At 43.1% G+C, this 20,388-nt stretch overlaps 1 protein-coding gene across 1 annotated transcript in view; it reads left to right on the plus strand.

Moving 5' to 3' along the window:
• Positions 1–13,556, plus strand: part of etv4 (ETS variant transcription factor 4) — an 80,527-nt gene extending 66,971 nt beyond the window's left edge. The window contains exons 11-12 of the mRNA XM_078529715.1: positions 9,323–9,424; positions 11,371–13,556. Of these exons, the coding sequence (XP_078385841.1) occupies positions 9,323–9,424; positions 11,371–11,592 (324 nt within the window). The 3' untranslated portion in view covers positions 11,593–13,556. The remainder of the gene's footprint in view (positions 1–9,322; positions 9,425–11,370) is intronic.
• The last annotated feature ends 6,832 nt before the right edge of the window (positions 13,557–20,388 follow it).

Genomic DNA, 20,388 nt, shown 5'->3' on the forward strand with positions numbered 1-20,388 from the left:
TACTGAAGAGGCTGCTGGCTTGGTAGGAGTGGGGAAGTGAGCTCATGATGTCTCAGTACTGGGATGGCAGGGGAACAGTTTTATAGTGTTCTGCTGCCAGAAATACAACGATAGAATTTTTATCGAGAGTAGGGCAGCCAGTAGTGGGGAGGCATTAGGGCAAAACGGAGAGTGGAAGTAATCAGAATCAGTTGGAAAGAGTTGGAAAATTATGGGCAGGATTTTCCCTTCCGTCGGGTGGGTGCAGTGGGCAGGCCCAGGAGCGCCCACGAAATGGACCACTGCCCGCGATCGGGCCCCGACCGCAATTTCACGTTGGCTGACCAATTAACAGCCAGCTAGCGTGAACCACATGCTGAGAACCTCAGCGCTGCCAGGGTGGGGGCAGGAGGAGGGCGAGCGCCGAAGTGTGCGCCTGCTCACTGAAACCTCCCTGAGGGCACAGAGCTGCCTCAGGCAGCTGAAGAAGTTTACAATGAAAAATACCAAGATTTTAAAAATAAGGGAGACATGTCCCCACGTGCGACTCAATCACATGAACAGGGACGTATTAAAAATGATGTTTAAAATTTTAATTAAAAAAAAATAATTATAGCTGGAAACCTCATCCTGCCCGTGGATGAGGTTTCCTAAAACGTGCAAAGGCCGCCCACCGCCTATTCGCCCATGTACCAATCGTAAGGTTGGACGGGCAGCGAAAGACACGAATTGCTGGTTTAATGGTCTTAATAGGCCTCTTAATTGTCGGCGGCTGGGCTGCCGACTCTTGCGCGTGCCCGCCAACCGAAATATCCTGCGAGTGCACAATGGAGTCGGGACACTCGCCAAGTCATAGCGCGCTATTAGACCCAATCGGGCCGGGCACACGCCCGCCTGCGAGATGTAAAATTCTGCCCTATGGGTATTAGAAATGGCGGGGGTTGGGGGCCGGTATTTGTGGTGTGGATGGGATTTCTTCAAAGTATTCCCCCAGCATCACTTGTATTATTCAAAATACACCCCCAGAGGAGGAACCTTTCAACAAATTCTCTCTCTTTCCCTCCCCCCCCCCCTCCTCCTCCCACCAACCAGTTGCTTCTGCAGCAACACATCCCTTTTCTCTCTTGCTTTGATCAGAATCCATCCTGCCTGGATTGGACCCTGCCCCTCAACCTCATGCTTGAAGGCCTAACCTGCAAACCCTGTAAAGCTGCAGTGGAGAGGTTAAGCTACTAGCTTGAAATAGGTAGGGTGTGCTTTCAATGCTTTTAAGCAATCACTGAGAACATCCATTTTGGTATCTGGAAATCCTCTGTGCTTGAGGTTGGGGTCGGACCGTGTTTACAGGAGCTGTATTGATGTGAGAGCTCAGCAGCTGTGAGAGAGTTTAAGTGTGACACGCAGGACGTGGTTGAGAGGCAAGATGGAAAAGCTGACAGGAGTAGATGCAGCCACCACTGTTACAGGAGGTAAGTGTGACACAGGAAATGTGTACATTGGCACGACTTTTAAATAAAACAGATTTAGATTGAAAAGAAAATAAACATTTGAAAGAAGTAATAAAGAAACAGTTAAACCAGGCCTGACGCAGCTCACTTGCCCACCACCTCTCAATGTATCACTGTACATTAGGGACTCAAAACAGCCATTATGTATCACCCGAGTTGATAACACATCAGTGCACAGTTGGATCATTTCAAAAGCCAGCCTGTGGTGAATAATGTTGGGCTGCAGTGCAGCTTAGTTAAGGAAAGGTGTCTGTTGAAGAGAGGTGCAATCACAAGAATTATAAACCTGAGGGAGGCTATTTCCCTGTCCTTGCTTATCCATCTCGTAAGAGTCTAATCATGTTCCTTCTCCCACCTCACCCCAGCCAACCATTTCTTAAGTTGCTCCAGAGTTTTTTTAACCTCCTCCAACCGACGCAGAATCTGTTTCAGGTGGTGATCTCTGTTTGTAGGGAGAAATGTCTCTATCACTCTCCAGAAAAAAATCTAGCTTGAATTGCAGAATTTTCAAGTACGATTTAAAGCAAGTATTTTTAAAAGTTTACAATTGATTTTTGCTCCGTTATGATGTCACCCTTGCAAGAGCCAAAACAGATTTGAGGAGGGAGCCATTATAATCAGCTTAGCACTGGAAAATGAATCAATTACAAGGAAAATCACACCATCAGCTAAAATGACAACTGAAGTAACATAACCATGTCAAACATCTGACATATATCATTGGCCTGAATCTCAAATGATTGGGCACTATTCTGATTATATAGGAAGAACGCTTAAACTAAATTTTAAACTATGGTTTAAAAAGTTGTTTAAGTTCAGCTTTTATGTATAAAGACTTGCTGGGATTCAATTACTAAATCATTGTTTCCACTTGCATTGCTCTTGCATACGGAGGTAACCACTAAGACTGCATATTTTCACCTCTGAAACATCGCCTGACTCCTCTCCCCAACTCAGCTCATCTGATGAAACCCACATTCTTTTGTCACCTTCACACTTCACTAGTCTAAGCGTCTCTGCCCAGTCTCCCACATCGTACCCTCTGTAAACTTGAGTTCATCTGAAAGTCTATGCTGCCTGTGTCTTAATTCGCACCAAGTCCTGTTCACCATCACCCTGTGTTTACTGGACCTTACATTAGCTGCCAGCCAAGCAATGCCTCAGTGTTAAAATTCTTATCCTTGTTCTCAATTCACTCCATGCTTTCGCCCCTCCCTATTTCTGTAATCTTCTCCAGTCCCACAACCCTCGGAGAAATCTTGTGCTCCTCCAGGTCTGGCCCCTTGAATTTCCCCGATTTTTGTAATTGCTCCTCCATTGGTGGCTGTGCCTTCAGTAGCCTAGGCACTAAACTCTGGAATTTCCTCCCTAAATCTCCCTGCCCCTCAACATCTCTTTCCTTCTTCACAACACCCCTTAAAACCTCCCTCTTTGACCAAGTTTTTGGTCATGAACCTTAATGCGTCCTTATGTGGCTTGGTGTTAGTTTGTAATGTTCCTGTGAAGCATCTTTGGCACATTTTATTACATTAAACGCGCTATACAAATCCAACTTTATGCTGGTGTTGTACCCCTCCATTTTGAGGCAGGTCCAAAAATCGACTGAAATCCAGTACCAGATGCTTAGTATAAATAATTGAGGGCAAACCTTCCGAAATGGTACTTGCTAGAAGTGGATCTTGGGATTTTGGCTTCGCATTCCCCAGATTTTCCATCCATTATGGTTCTCATTTCTCATTTAGCACTTCTAGTAATTAAGGCTGCTCACTGCAATTGCAGCTCTCGAGCATGAATGCTTGTAAACTGAGAAGGTGGTATAGAAAATGGTATGGGAAAATTGGGGCAGAAATATTCTCACGTTGTCAACCTTGTTTCCTCTGGCTGGGGTGTCTAGAACAAGGGGTCACAATCTCAGGATACGGGGTAGGCCATTTAGGACTGAGATGAGGAGAAACTTCACTCAGAGGGTGGTGAACCTGTGGAATTCTTTACCACAGAAGGCTGTGGAGGCCAAGTCACTGTATATATTTAAGAAGGAAATAGATTTCTGGACGTCAAGGGGTATGAGGAGAATGGGGGTATGGCTTTGAGATAGAGGATCATATTGAATGGTGGAGCAGGCTTGAAGGGCTGAATGACTCACTCCTGCTCCTATTTTCTATGTTTCTATCTACATGATATAACGACCCTTCGATTATGTGCCGCAATTATCCACACATTCTTAAGTTTAACGCTCACCTCTGTGGCTGGGGAGCTAACATGCTTGGAGTCGGGCTGATCTTTATTGATTGATTCTTTGTGCCCCATCTGCCAGCATTCTAGATGGTTGGACTGGGGGAAAGTCTATGAACCAGATCAGCTGATGGATCATACGTTGCAGCAATCTCTGATTTTGCTAGTCGACACAGAGATGAGTGCCGCTCATGGAGCACTGAACCTGGTGGGTTAGGGACAGGCAGGACATTCAGTCAGAGCAGAAATCAGCGATGCCATTTGGAGACTTGATAATCTGCCATTTAGTTTCCATTAAGAACTGACAATACAGCTAATTTTTTGTCATCTTGGGATTTGTGTGCAATAGTGTGGATTTTCCCAGCACTCCTGCTTTAATGCACAGGGACACTGATTAAAATAAGACAATTGAAAGGTACTTTTGCAAAGTTTCATGATAGAGGGTGGACTTGCCAAGACATTCAGTTTGATTAGTTAGCTTTCCACTTGATTTATAATACTCATTATAATGTAATATTTCAAATAAGTTTCTTCAGGACAAGGAGAGAGCATTAAGCGATATCTGAAACGGTTATTTATGAATTGTAAATTTGAGTTATGGAGCAGCAACTTTCAGACCATGAAATAAAATACACTGTTAGATTCTGATAAATGATTCAATTTTAGGTGGTTTGTCAAAAAATGTTCCGCTCAAATTAAGATTGCCTACAAAACGCAAGTACATATGAAGCCCATTAATTAGTCACAAGTCACCTAAAACTGCAGTTTTCAGCCCTCCTTTCCTGACTATTGCCCACTATTTGGCATGTAGTTGCATTGATGTTCACAGTTCTCCAGTGCATCATCCACATAGCCACTTACAGCCTAAAGAGTGAGTGCCAGCATGATTTGCTGTTACTTTGTTGCTAATGATATGAGATTCTTTGTGCTGGTTATTTGGATCGTTCCTGGAAGTTCTACTCAAGAAAACAGCATTTTCTAACTTGCAGTAACCCACTTGCTAGAGGCAGGCTAGAATTAGTTATGGTTCTCAGTGCTAATATCTATCAAATGATCTCTGCAGGAAAACACAGGTATGTGGACGTTAGCCAACTATAGATGTGGGAGCCAACCATAGATTTGGGCTCGTCTGCTATACATAAAGGTTGGAAGACTTGCGGCATTTACTCAAAGGATGGTCATTCGATAGCTGACAGATTTTCCCGAAGCCTCTGCTTGTGTTTTTGTCGAGATGGCTGCTGAAAAGCACAAAGGAAAGGTTTAGTGATGATGTTCACTTGTTTTCTCCTGTTTTCCTGTGGGGTATGTGTCCAGTCTCTTCTCTGTCACAGTAACCCAGTTGAATACATGAACTTAGCAGAGCCGAAGATTAACCTGCACCACGTTGCTCCGTGACACTGGCATTACTGTCAGTTGGCATGTTGGTTTAACTCTTGAGCATTTGTGTGATTTACGAGTTGCTTTTCCTGCCAGGATTTCTGCCTGCTACTCCCTCCTAAAGGCACTGGCTCTTCTGATATCCCACCAAAATGGCCATTGTGTAAACATGGAGTGTGAGCATTGGCAAGCTTTTAATCTTTGTGTGTGTAAATCACAGCCTCAGCTCATGCTGTCTACACTCTGTGGCAGTATTCCAGGGATACCTGTGAGAAATGGATATTCTTTTCTCTCTAGCCCGAGGCTTCCATATAGCACTCTTACTGAGATGAACAATCATTGCACAGATAGGTGACTGGCCCCAGCTCTCTCCTGACCTGTATGGCTCAGTCCCACACCCACGTACTCAGGCGATGCATGAGCTGCGACAAGCTTGTTAACATCGCAAGGTCAGCCTTTACACCCAAAACCTGGGACCCACACATGATCCACGATGAGCTTTGGCTTTCCTCTAAGCTATGCATCATTTTTATTTGCTGACATGGAAATGGCATCATTCTGTACCCAGGGCCAGGTGCTGACAGTTGAAAAATCATAACATTTCCATCAAAGTAATAAACTGAGATCAGTGACCTGCACATTAGTGTCAATGGGTAATTGATGACTCCATTTAACAAAGTTACTCTCCCTTAGTGCTCAAAGCTTCAAGAAAGCATTGTACGATCGGGGGCATATTGCTAAACTAAGACCTGATAGCCTATTGGTTCATGCAGTCCAAATGGTTTAACCCTTGGGACATCTAAATTTGGGCTGCCCTTTTAAGGGGAACTTACTTATATTTCGTGCTGCACACGGAAAGAAGTGAATGATAATTCTGATTTATCCTTCTCTAGCATTACTCACCAGGAATTGGCACAAATCACCCGGCTGCACACCTGCAATGTAACCCAACTAAATTACAAAATATGTTCATTGTAACTGTGGGAAATATTAATGTCCCAGTGGTCAAATCACCACCCACTGTCCAGAGTCCAACCTGAAGAATGGCCGTTTGGCTGAAGTATTGATGGCTGTAGGCATTCATCAAACTGTATTCCAGGTGGCACCTTCAAGGTGGGATGGAAGCAAAGCATAAAATTTGCAAAAAAAGACATCGACCCAGTTCTTTGCCTATTCTGAGCACTAACTGTGGCCTTCACCGGGCCTGCCATTTCTCAGGTGCAACATTGAATTGTAGCTTCTGTTACTAACTACTGAGCAATTTGACCACTATCTCTGCTGCTGTAATTTTTTTCCCCTTGCCAACATTCTCCCTTGTTGTTCTCCACAGATGTTCATTTGCTATCCTGTATCTTATCCAAGTGACCACTCTTCAAGGGTGAGCCTAGATAGTGAGTGTTGACAGATTATTCTGCAGCTGAACCCACAGATCCACATTTGCAGTCGGCACCACTGGGATACCAATAAGAAGTCAGCTGATTGGCTTTACTCTCTCTTCTAGCTCAGCAGCATTGACCCCAATCCCACTATCATTAATAGGTCAGCTAACAGCTGCAGCCCATTTGCATTACTTTCTTACGGAACCTTCTGCCATGTTAATGTTAAATGTGACACTTTTTTTTAACAATTTATCTTCTGATCAACTATCTTGTTGCCCAGGATTCAGATTTGTTATGATCCTCGACCAGACTCCCAAGGTTTTGGTAAAAATCTGGTTAGAGACCGATAATATTTTGCTTAAAGTAAACAAAGTTTGAGACTCAAGATGCTTGCTAAGAGAATGAAGCCACAAGATCCCGTGGGATTTGAACCAACAAAAATAAACTTCACTTTACAAGGTCAGAAAGATAAAACAATTTACAATACCTATTTCATACTCTAACATTCAGGGTTAATATAAGGTACAGGTGAATTAACAGGCAAATTGTATTTGAACACACCACACTGCATGATAAATGGTAGATGCGACCATGACAGAGTCCACCGATTTCTCAACAACCCACCCAGACATCAGTAAACATGGTGAGTCAACCAATCTCTGTCGCACTGATGCAGGATTCCACCTTCAACGATCACGCGTTGAAATTCTCTCCACAAGTCGCGCCAACTTGGACAGCCTCAGTGTCGGCCCACCTCGCAGAGTTTCGATCTCATCTCCCCAGATTCCGTTCCCCTTGATTCCCAAATCTACACTCAAGCACCAACTCAAAAGCACAGGTTCAGCTCTTCGCCTGCCCTGAGCAGAACACTACTGCTCCAAAGAAATACCTTCGTCCCAACAGCCCACAGCATGGAGTCACCAACCTTCTGCTGCCTCCTTGTGTCTTCAGGGCTTCTTCTGAGCTCACTTCATTTATAGTCTGCTAATTGCAGCCCTTTCCTACTTTTAACTTAACTGGGACCTCTTCTTGTCCCTGTCTCCTGTCTGGGACTCTTCTTTTGGGACACCTCTCCGTCCCCTCTCTCCCTTTGGGGCTTCTCCCTATCCCCTCTCTCTGTTCCCTGCCTGGGACACTTGCCTCCATGGGTTTTTGCGCCGTTTTCTCTTTACTGCCCAGGTGCACTGGGCCCATCCTGAGCTCAAAGAATTTATGCATGCAGAACTGCACATGCGCAGAAACTCTGAAGTCTGTCAGGATTTGGAGTTCCTGACCTCCTCTCCGATGAGGTAAGTGTGGCTTTCATAACATATTTGTACCTTGTTACTGTGTCATTTGTGGCTCAGTTGGTGGCACCCTCACCTCTGAGTCACAAAGTTGTGGGTTTAAGTCCCACTCCAACTTGAGCACAAAATCAAGACAGACACTCCAGTGCAGTACTGAGGGGGTGTTGCACAGTTGGAGGTGCTGTCTTTCCAGATGAGATGTTAAGCCAAGGCCCTGTTTGCCCCCAGATTCCATGGTGCTATTCCAAAGAAGTGCAGGGGAGTTATCCTCGGTGTCCTGACCAATATTTATCACTCAATCAACACCACAAAAACAGATCATCTGGTCATTATCACATTGTTGTTTGTGGGAGTTTGCCATGCAAATTGGCTGCTGCATTTCCTATATTACAAAAGTGACTACTCGTCAAAAAAATGTCATTGTTTGTGAAGTGCTATGGGACAGCTGGTGGTCATGAAAGGTGCTATATAAATGGAAGTCTCTTTAGCTGGCTACCCAAGCTTTAATAGCCTTGGTTTTAGTAGTTTGCTGCTTCTTTGATCTCCAGATCACATTTAGCTTTGTTGATTTCCGCACCAGTACTGATACATTAAGAATATTCATCTGTGCCATATTGAAAATATTCTCAAAGTAATTTGGCCCCATGGTTATGTGGGTAGGTTGCGTCAGCCACACCATAAGCAGATATTTCTCCTAAGTGACAATAGTGTATTACACGCTACTTATGCCATGACTTATTATCTAAAGTTTTGTGCTGGGTACCAACCTTAGCAATGGTGCAACAGAACTTGATAGTATCAAACGAATCTACCTTATTTTTTTAAAAATGCAAATACCGGAAACCTGAAAGAAAATACAGGAAAAACACAACAGCTATGTCACCAGCTGTAAAGAAAAAGATAAGTTAACATTTCAAGTTGGACTGTTCGTCAGAATAAATGTCCTGAGAAAGGGTCTGCATCCAAACTGCTATCTTACTCTGTGAATGTAGACAGATTCTTTCATTCTGATAACCTGTTGCTAGGCCCCAGGTGATGACTTTGTTGTCTTATTTAATAGCAGCTGATATTACTGATTAAACCTGCACAAACCCTGAGATCACAAAATTGTACTGCAGAGAGGACTATTCTGAAATCTTGTACCTATTGTCTACACAACGATAGAACAATCCTGATGCAACTCAGTCATAATTTGATATTTTTAAAACTTGTTCTTGGGAAGTGAGTGTCGATGGCAAGGCCAGTGTTTATTGCCCAACTCTAATTCCCCTTGAAACGATGGCGTGAGCTGCCTTCTTGAACCACCACAGTCTATGCGGCATAGATGCATTTTTCTGTAGCACTTTGATACAACTGAGTGACTTGCTACACCATTTCAGAGGACAGTTAAGGGTCAATCACATTGCTGTGGATTTGAAGTCACATGTAGGCCAGAGTGGGTAAGGATGGCGGATTTCCTCCCCATGAGGTCACATGATAGCAAGTACCAAAACCATTAAATTTTTTTGTACTGTACTGTATACACATTGAACTAATGATTTGATTTTATTTTGTTTTACAGGTGGCAAGGCTTTGGGGAATGCAAAAAAATAGGCCAGCCATGAACTATGATAAACTTAGCCGTTCCCTTCGCTACTATTATGAGAAGGGGATCATGCAAAAGGTTGGTTTAGTATAATTACATTAAAGTGAGCATTTTTACGACAAAGTTTCCTGGTTTATCATGACTAGCATCTGCATCAACACTGTTGGGTCTGTCAATTTTCTTTTTTATTGGGTAACTGCTTAAGACCTATATAGCCCAAGATATAAAACTTCATAAAATATTCACAGAAATTCTTATGTATAAGTTTATTCCCAATAATTGTTTTCCTCCCTTGGGGACCCCACCTCCCCACCCACATCCCCGCACCTTTCCACAACTAGCGTGGACCGGCCTCCAAACCTGCTCCCAACCAACCAGCTAACTCTCTGCCTTTGGAGGTTTCCTGACGCCAGTCCTCATTTCAGACTGCAGCATGCATTCTGTTACCACCACAGAACTAAGACTGTAATTTCCAGAAGCCCTTGGTCACACTCCAATCCATAAAAAGAGAGGCCTGGCTTTGTAGACCACTGGGTCACAACTTTCAGTTTAACCTCCTGTATTTGAATCTCCCATTCCATAATTAAATGAAGTTCAGCATGGCTCATGTGGCGTTCTATGTAGGGGCGCAGCAGGATTCCCAAGTGACCCATCTTATCAAGGTGGGGTGCAGAGGGCAAAAAGGACAGGGATACAGTCAGGATGAAGTATCTCTGGGAGAAAGCTACGACTTTAGTTGTGATCTTAAGAAAGCAAGCGTCTCCCCTCACCCTTTCTCTCTCTCTCTCTCTTTCCCCGCCCCCCCCCTGCCGCAATTGAATCCCAGAATTAGAGGTTATGGGGCCAGAATGTTAGGTTTCTTTACATGGTTCAACTACACATTTCCTTGCAGTTCTTTCTACGTGTCCTTTTGGAATTCTGTCAGCCAGTTTACCAAACTGTTGGCTGACTGAGCTCAAGGAAACATAGAAAATAGGAGCAGGAGTAAGCCATTCGGGCCTTCGAGCCTGCTCCACCATTCATTAGGATCATGGCTGATCATCCAACTCAATAGCCTGCTCCTGCTTTCTCCCCATACCCTTTGATCCCTTTCACCCCAAGAGCTATATCTAACTCCTCCTTGAAAACATACAATGTTTTGGTCTCAACTGCTTTCTGTGGTAGCGAATTCCACAGGCTCACCACTCTCTGGGTGAAGAAATTTCTCCTCATCTCAGTCCTAAATGGTCTACCCCAATCCTCAGACTGTGACCCCTGGTGCTGGACTCCCCCCACCATCGGGAACATCTTTCCTGCATCTACCCTGTCTAGAAAGAAAGTGGCAGGAATAGGCAATGTTGAGAGGCCAGATGGGGAAAAGAATAATGATGAAATAAGAATTATATACAGTTTATAGAAAATTGATAATATGATGGAACATCTTTATTTCCTGTACTTATTTCCTATCTTCTAGTAGCTGAATTGAGACTGCTTCCTAACTTTATCATTTTTTTTTGATGGGGGAAAGTAAAATGTTTTCCACCCAATTCTCTGGCCCAGGAACTGAGCTCAAGTTCCAAAATGTTGTAACCTATTGTTAACATACTTTTTAGGCTTTGTCTTCCAGTAAGTACCCTGGTGTGGAATTGAGCAATGTGCTGTTATCTGATCTCACCTGAGCCACTACAATTGGCCTCAACTTTTCTGTGCTGGAGATAATTAGCCAGACTTACACTCTGTTCACTAACCAGTCTTGTACCTGGGACGTGCATGTTTGCTGGGACTTGGCTGAAAATGGGAGAGGACTTTCTGCAATGCCCTCCACGGTCAAACGACCTGCCAAAAATTCATGTCTAAGCTTACACGTGTGAAATGGCTGCTGTCAGTCATGGAAAATTGATTTCCTCATGAACCATAAAGGAGGAGGGGAAGGAAGCTTGCAAACAGAGCTGGCATCCAAGGTCTGAAGTGAGGCATTGGTGCTCTCCATGTATAGAACAGATAAGTGTCCTCCAGTGTACTCCAATGGCCTTTGCTGTTTGCAGGTGGCTGGCGAGCGATACGTGTACAAGTTTGTCTGCGAACCTGAAGCACTCTTCTCTTTGGCATTTCCTGACAATCAACGGCCACTGCTGAAGTCCGAATTTGATCGACACGTGAACGAAGAAGACACTGTACCCCTGTCTCACCTGGATGAGAACACCGCCTACATGGCAGACGCTGGCTGCATCAATTCACAGCACTATAGCAAAGGATATATGTATTGATCAGCAACAAGGAGAATATTGGGTTTTTAATCTCTCTAATTGCACTGCAATAACTATTAGAACTGGTAGTAATTATAAGTTAGAATCTGTTGCTTCAAACATACATACATCTATTAACGAGGGAGAGAAACTCATAGTGTATATGATTTTAGAAGATGGGTTTGCCTGTTTCTTGCATAAATCTCTCTCACTACATATACTGTGCAAGGGACTTTTGTAATTTGAGGCAGGGCTGTTTTTTTTTTTAGGTCATTTCTCCCTAACAAGCAGCAGATTGATCAAGACAGTAGCCCATTAAGTATTTTGTTTGTTCTTTTCGACATGTTTTTTAAAACTGCTATTTTGTGCTTTTTAATGTTGAGTTTCATTGCACAAGTTTTCTCCTGAAATCTGCCAGAACATTTTAGAAAATGTAGTTGACATTCGAAGGCTTGTCGCTGCTGAATTTACAGGTATTCCTTATTTTCTCACTTCAATCTGCCTTTTTATTTCCCTCTGTGGTGAGAGCACCTTTACTTTTTTGATGCATTGACTTTTATGATGCTTGTTTAATCAGCATCAGTTCATTTGTCGGGTTGGTTTTATATCTGGGGTCTCGTGTTGTCTCCTGCTGTTCTGGGCAGCAGACAAAGGCAGACACTTGGCTGGGAAACAAATGTTGCACTCCCCAAGACTCACACCATGGGAAATTCATTTTAGAGAGGAAAACTTTATTCCCTTAATGTTCAAAAGGGGAGGGCAAGTCTGATCCTCATAACACAAAAGGCTTATTGCGCTAAACAAAAATTCAATTGTCTAATAATTCAAATGTGAATCAAGCAAAGGAGAAAATTAACGCTAGAAGAAGATAAAAATTAGAATATCTGAATTAAGCAATTTTGAAGGATTAGTGGAAAAGAAGTCTGGAAAAATTGGAAGTGGGAAGCAAAACTCAAAGTTTACTTGTAGAACATACATGTTACTTTGTTCCATAGCTACAGTGAGCAGAAAAGCAACTTATGGTTACCAATTAAGTAGACTAACCCAACAGTGTAAGGACGATAGAAATTCCACGTAACGCTCCATGCATGAAATTCAAACGCACTAAATCACTTCCTATCAGATAGAATTGCAGACCCAGGCATAATCTTGAATCACGCACTTAGTCCGTGTTTTCAGTGATCAGCTGACTGACGGTCAGTTTGCTTCACTACACACAAAAAGGTCTTGGTTAAATCAAATCTTTGACATGTGAATTAAACTGGCGAAGCACATTTCTTTTTGAATTGGGATGACCGTGTTTCAGGATCAAACAGTTTGCAGTATAAAAATCAAGCATTTGTAATGGTTGCATAGGATCCACAGAAAATCCGGAGAGAGTCTCTTTGGTTCACCATAGAATTCCGCTCTATGGTTAGTGGCCTTGTCAGTGATTCTGAGGGAGTACTATGTAGCTGCATAGTTAGGCGTTTTACAGTTATACACATTAAGCATAGCTTTAGAGATAATGAAATAAATAATGATGAGCGGCAGATTATTGAAAATTATGTGACAGATCTACGAGCTAGGGGAGCTGAATTCTTACTTCAGAGATTTAATGGAATCCAGGCAAGACTAAACTTTGCTCTCTTTGTCCTGACTGAACATTTTTTAAAACAAATGCAGTATATATATATCTAGTTCCCAGTGAGCACAGGCTCATAATATAAAACTGACACAACATTTGACACCAATGAACAGCCTCTGAGAGCTGACTGGATGGGAAATGGCAGCAATAAAATTTCCTGTGATTACAGTTGGCCCCTATTGGTTATATGGAGATAGCTATGCTTAGTGTGCAATGACTTTGATAGAGTTGATGCTGGTACTGGGTGTTCAAAACAGACAGTATTCCATTCCCCTAGATCCCTTACCTTGAACAGCACAAAATCCAATGCATTCCTGGTTGTGTTGGATGTGTTCATTCCTATTTGTTATCTTGGGCCTCGCTTGCCTGTGCCTGTAGGTTGGGAAGTCCTGGGATAGCACTGCACATTAAAGTGTCGCTCACAAATTATTTATGTCACACTCTCTGTATCATTGCTATAGTTCCAGCATATGCCTCATGGGAGAAATAAACTACATGTGAAACTGAGAGGTAAGCATGAAAACAGGATAATACGGAGCACACAGTGATGCAACAGGTTGTAATTAATGTGAGGAGCAAAAATAAAGGATCAAAGCTACAGAAATCTGAGTATTACCAGACAATTAAGGATTAAATGCCTGGCCAGCCAGCTTTAATTTAGAGTCTGTGCTAGATTCGAAGGTTTGGCTTGAACCTTTTATTTATTCACAAGTAATAAGGCAAAAAAAAGCAGTGTGGAGGTGGTGTAATATCGGTGAAGTGATTAAGCTGAGACTGGTAGCTCTAGGGCAGAGGAACGGTTAAAGCTACCTCTTGTGTTGAGCAATGGATAGAGCAATACATAAATTATTCAGGACATATTTTGGATTCACTACTTCAAACATAGCAATGTACTAATCACTTTTGGCTTGTTCCACAGTGACCACATTAGTGGAAAGCTGGTCGATTGTTGCTTTTGCCTATTTCCGTGAGACTCTCAACCAGTCCGAAGGAAAAAGGGCCAGTCTGGTCACGGGCTTTTAAGGGTGGTCACAGGCCATAATTTTTGCTAATATTTGTAGGAATGAGAGCTTTGCAAAGGGAGCACGGTATTTATAATGCACGGTTAAATAATCCTGCTCTCCTCGGTGCATTGCCACTGTAGGCAAGTTCTAAGCATGTTGCACCTGAATTATGCAAGTTTGAGACAATCAATAGTTTTAAGATTTCCATTAAAAAAAAATATATATATAGAATTAGTGTTTGAACCAATTTTCATTTATTATGAGGTCAAGGCCGAGACTGTTTACTTTGAGGACGAGACAGCAAGGTGAGCAAATAGGTTGCATACTGCCACTGTGAATGCAATGTCATTGTGTTCTTTGCAATGGACGTTTTATTTTACATTAAACATTATACTGTTACTGTAATCTTAGCCAACATACTTTTGTTAGACGTTGATCTCAGGCAGTTTATCCCAGACATGCCAGCTGAAGGTTAATGCCAAGGAGTGGATGTACATAATGAAAAGGAGAAACAAAGCAGGAAAAGGAGAACCAAGTTTAAAACACTCTACGGTTTTCTAAATTTCTTTGTTTTTTTTTTTTGCTTTGCCACTGAAAGCATTGACTGTTGAGGTACAGTTCGATGGATACTGGTCCCCAGAGTGGCAATTCTTCATGCGTGAGTCTAGTCAGCGAGTGTGGGCAGGCCAGTTAACTATGAAGGAGCATTACCTTCAAGAATGATCTCTCTCTCTCTCTTTCTCTCTCTCTTTTTCTTTCTCTCTCTCTCTCTCTCTCTCTCTTTCTGTCGCACATGTGTGCGCACACACACATGACTAATAGCTAGTGTCACTACTCCTGGATGCTAACATCAGCAGTAACTGAGAATCAAAATTCCTGGCATCTTGTGGTTGCTATGGTTCAGTTATATACTGCCTTTGCCAACTGTCATTGGGAAAGCTATATCCCTTTTTTGTAAAAGGACAGCTAGACAAATGACAGTACAGTGTATCAATGAAAAACAAACCACAGGTAACCTTGGACAGTAATACCCACAGTGAGTGTGCAGACGCGCCATATGATGTGGTTTGTTTTTCAATAACTAACTGTTCAAAGCATCTTTATCCAGCATGTAGTGAATGCTTTATATAGAATCTGACAGTAGATCCAACTGGGGCTTGTGAGAGGAATAAGCAGGCATCGCTAGGAGACAAAACCAAAGTTACCAGCAGAAGCCTGACTGATGAACACTCAACTCACTGATCAGGTCAGATTTTGTGGCTCTTGTCCAGGGAACAAAGTAGTCGACTGTAAAATTCACATACAGCTGTACAGTTGGGTCACAGGCACAAAATGTCCTGTCAGCCTCTTCTTTGCCACACCCCCCGCACTTTCCCAATGCCACCCTGGGTTCATTTATTGCTGCATTAATTTTCACAAAGCTCCCACGGTGGCTCAGTGGGTTAATGGATGAAGTAATTGAACCATTCAAATCAGGTTTTCCCCTCCTAATTGTGCTGGGTCATCTAATCTCAGCCAGAGCGCACACGACAAACCACAGAAGCCTCTTCCCCACAGGGCTGGGGAGGAAAGGGAGGGGGAGAAAATGGGCCAGAGTTCCCCAACCTCTGATTGTTATCCAGGGGCTTTTGTTGGAGGTGTACATGCAGGTATTGTAGGAGGGCCAGATTATGTTTGGCTATCTTACCTCCTACAGTTGAATAGCATGCTGCAACCCTCCCTCAAAGCTCACACATGAATAAGAACAATCATCATCTGTGGAACAGTACCTCAGCAAGGAATCAATACCTTCAGGAAGGGATGAGAGGAACCTGGAAATTTATGTTAAGCGAAAGCTATTTTCTAGGCATTAATTAAGTAAAATTGCATCAATATCACAGTAATCAATGGCTATGTAGCATTGTACATATTGCAGATGTCAATTGTCACAGTTTGTACAGCTGTTATGAGAAACAGGGCATTTAAAAAAAATAAAGTGCCTTTTAAAGGGAATGATTGGTGCTGAGGGTGAGAGCTATCCTTTGACCACAGACATCTAAGCTCTCCTTTTACTCATGGATCCTGGATCCAACTGCATCCCATAATGAGGTTGAAAACCCCTGTTCTCCCCTTTCTTCTTGCTCATACACAAAATGAGCCTCAATCTTTTGCCAATCAGCAGAGTTCACAGGTTAGCCATTTCGCTCATGGGGACCATATAGTGACTGCTGTGGGCAGCATAACAAAATATGTTATGTTATGTTAGACTGTCCACCAATATCCATTACAAGCCTACCAACTCCCACAGCTACCTCAACTACAGCTCCTCACACCCCGCTTCCTGTAAGTACTCCATCCCATTCTCTCAGTTCCTTCGCCTCCGTCGTATCTGTTCTGATGATGCCGCTTTCAAAAACAGTTCCTCTGACATGTCCTCCTTCTTCCTTAACCGAGGTTTTCCACCCACGGTGGTTGACAGGGCCCTCAACCATGTCCGGCCCATCTCCCGCGCATCTGCCCTCACGCCTTCTCCTCCCTCCCAGAAACATGATAGGGTCCCCCTTGTCCTCACTTATCACCCCATCAGCCTCCGTATTCAAAGGATCATCCTCCGCCATTTCCGCCAATTCCAGCATGATGCCACCACCAAATACATCTTCCCTTCACCCCCCCTGGCAGCATTCCATAGGGATCATTCGCTCCGTGACACCCTGGTCCACTCCTCCATCACCCCCTACTCCTCAACCCCCTCCCACGTCACCTTCCCATGCAACCGCAGAAGATGCAACACCTGCCCCTTTACTTCCCCTCTCCTCACCGTCCAAGGGCCCAAACACTCCTTTCAAGTGAAGCAGCGTTTCACTTGTACTTCCCTCAACTTAGTCTACTGCATTCGTTGCTCCCAATGCAGTTTCCTCTACATTGGAGAGACCAAACGCAGACTGGGTGACCGCTTTGCAGAACACCTTCGGTCTGTCCGCAAGCATTACCCAGACCTCCTGTCGCTTGCCATTTCAACACACCACCCTACTCTCATGCCCACATGTCCGTCCTTGGCTTGCTGCATTGTTCCAGTGAAGCTCAATACAAACTGGAGGAACAGCACCTCATCTTCCGACTAGGCACTTTACAGCCTTCCAGACTGAATATTGAGTTCAACAATTTTAGAACATGAACTCTCTCCTCCATCCCCACCCCCTTTCTGTTTTTTTCCCCCTCCTTTTTTTGTTTTTTCCAATAATTTATATAGATTTTTCTTTTCCCACCTATTTCCATTATTTTTAAATGTATTTCCATCCATTGTTTTATCTTTACCTTTTAGCCTTTTTAGATTCCTTCACCCCACCCCACACCCACTCGGGCGATCTGTAACTTGTTTGTCCTTTTGTCTGTGACATCTTTTGTTATCTCCACCTATCACTGGCCCTTTACCTAGCCCTTCTTGTCCCAACCACCACCACCCCCCCCCCACCTTAAACCAGCTTATATTTCACCCCTTTCCTATTTTTACTTAGTTCTGTTGAAGGGTCATGAGGACACGAAACGTCATCTGTGCTCTTCTCCACCGATGCTGCCAGACCTGCTGAGTTTTTCCAGGTATTTTTGTTTTTGTTTTTGTTTTGGATTTCCAGCATCCGCAGTTCTTTGCTTTTATAACAAAATATGGCAGTGATGCAGTGAGAGTTACTGCTCTACAGATGAAGCTATGATGCAAGCATCTAGTGGGAGCTCAGAACCACATCAACCTGTGCGGTATCACGATCTGGAGCGCTTTGGTGCTGACATTTAAGTGTGGACAGGAAAGTGACTGTTCCCCAGCACTGACATCCCCACCTGATTAAATTAATCTAAAGGGCCTGTTACGCAGATGTAAACTGATGCATTTTAATGATAGTATGAGCCTAAGATATCCTGTACCATTGTTATTTCTTTTACTGTGTAGCTTGACAAAGACAAAGTGATCATGCAAATGTAAATAATGTAATCTCAGTTTTTCAAGGATTTTTGCATAAAATAGTTGAATGATGAATTGACTACAAATGTTGCCATTCATTTGTAAATGAATATTAATCAATAAATTGAAATCATTATACACCCGCAAGTCATTACCAGATCGACAAGTTTTTAAAGGGAGTTTTATAACCATCTCATTTTCCTTTATCGATCAGCCTATTTTGGGGATTTATATTCATTGCCTCTCAGGAATATTTCAGAGCACTTCACATACTATAGCTTCATTTGAAAATGCAGAGACTGGTGTTGTGTAAGCAAACAGGTCAAATCTTTTAAACCGGCAATGAAATCAAATGCAAAGACAAGGTGGCAGGCCGGCAGTTAGGAGCAAGGACCCTAACTTATTTTTCACTTTTCCCATCGCTAACACAGGCTTATCGTAGAGCCCTGGCCATATCAGCTATCACAGGGACCATACCTTCTTCATTGGTTTATTCCCACACCTTGGGATGCACTGGAGTCCATGTAAACCGATGTTTAACAACATTTCTACTCTGGAAAGTCTTTGGCCTGGTCGATTTGCATAAGCCTTTATCTGCCACGTAAGACAGAAGCAATCCCATGGTCCCGGTGCTTGCAGGCAGTGCATGCTGGGAAATAGCGGCCACAAATTATAATTTGCATCTTTGATTTCCCACAATGCACACCTTGTGAGAGTGGAAGTGTGGATGAGAAATAAAAACAGGAAAATGCTGAAGAGAGAGAAAGAGAGTTAATGTTTCAGATCTGTGACCTTTCATCGGGACTGGGAAAAATTAGAAATGTAATAGGTTTTGACCACATGAAAGGAGTACGGGTGGCAAGAAGAACAAAAAGGATGGTCGGTGACAGGGTGGAAGGCAGGAGAGATTAATAACAAAATCTTACATGGTTCAAAGCCAATGGGAGTAGCAGTGGGACAAGTAAATAAGCAAAAGATGTGATTAGATGTGTTGTGAATGGCAGGATAGCAGCCATCCTAATGCAAAGTAATGGGAGTAAGAGAAAATCAAGAAAAAAAAATCAAAAAAAAACAAAATGGGATTATAATCTAAAATTGTTGAACAAAGCAGCCCGCTTGATTGGCACCACATCCACAAACATTCACTTCTTCCATCACCGACGCACAGTAGCAGCAGCGTGTACCATCTACAAGATGCACTGCAGGAATTCACCAAGGTTCCTTAGACAGCACCTTCCAAACTCACGTCCACTACCACCTAGAAAGACGAGGGCAGTAGATAGATGGGGAACACTCCCAACTGCAAGCTCCCCTCCAAATCACTCACCATGCTGACTTGGAAAGATATCACCATTTCTTCACTTGTTGGGTCAAAACCCTGGAACTCCCTAACAGCACTGTGGGTGTACCTACACCACATGGACTGCAGCCGTTCAAGAAGGCAGCTCACCACCACTTCCTCATGGGCAACTAGGGATGGGCAATAAATGCTGGCCCAGCCAGCGAAGCCCACATCCTGTAAATGAATAAAAAATCTCAACATTGAGTCCAGAAGGCTGTAAAGTTGAAAGATGAGGTGCTGTTCCTTGAGCTTGTGTTATCTTCATTGGAACATTGCAGCAAGACCAGGACGGAGAGATCAGTGTGAGAACAAGGTGGTGAATTGAAATGGAATCAGTCCTGATTTAAATGATCAAAGTACAGTTAAATATCTTTTGATAAAACAATAACTACACTTTAAAAATACACACTGACAAATTAGGACAATTTTTTTTTTCCAAAAAGTTACCTTTAATGAGAAAGTGTGAGGACACATTTAAAGCCCCATATTGTATCACATTGATGTTTTGGTCAGACAGTCACTGCTGCCTCTAAAAATCATAAGAACTAGGAGCAGGAATAGGCCATTCAGCCCATCCAGCCTGCTCTGCCATTCAATAAGATCGTGCCTGATCTGATTGTGGCCTCACTCCATTTGCTTACCTCCAATCTCCCCTGTCCCCTCCACCCCCGCAAAACCCTTGACCCCCTTGTAGATCAAAAAGCTATCTAGTTCTGCCTTGAATACATTCAATAACCCAGGCTCCGCTGCTCTCTGTGGAAGGAAACACTGTTTGAGTCCATATCCACGTAACGATAGTTTTTCAAAATTATTTTTCAGTAATTTGCTACAGATCATATTACTGTCTTGTGTGAGCTGGAAAGAGTTCAGGTTCCAATTTAAAGGGCTAGTATTCATGTCTGTGGCGCTC

This window comes from Cetorhinus maximus, chromosome 25, assembly GCF_964194155.1.
Source record: "Cetorhinus maximus chromosome 25, sCetMax3.hap1.1, whole genome shotgun sequence".
Classification (NCBI taxonomy): Eukaryota; Metazoa; Chordata; class Chondrichthyes; order Lamniformes; family Cetorhinidae; genus Cetorhinus; species Cetorhinus maximus.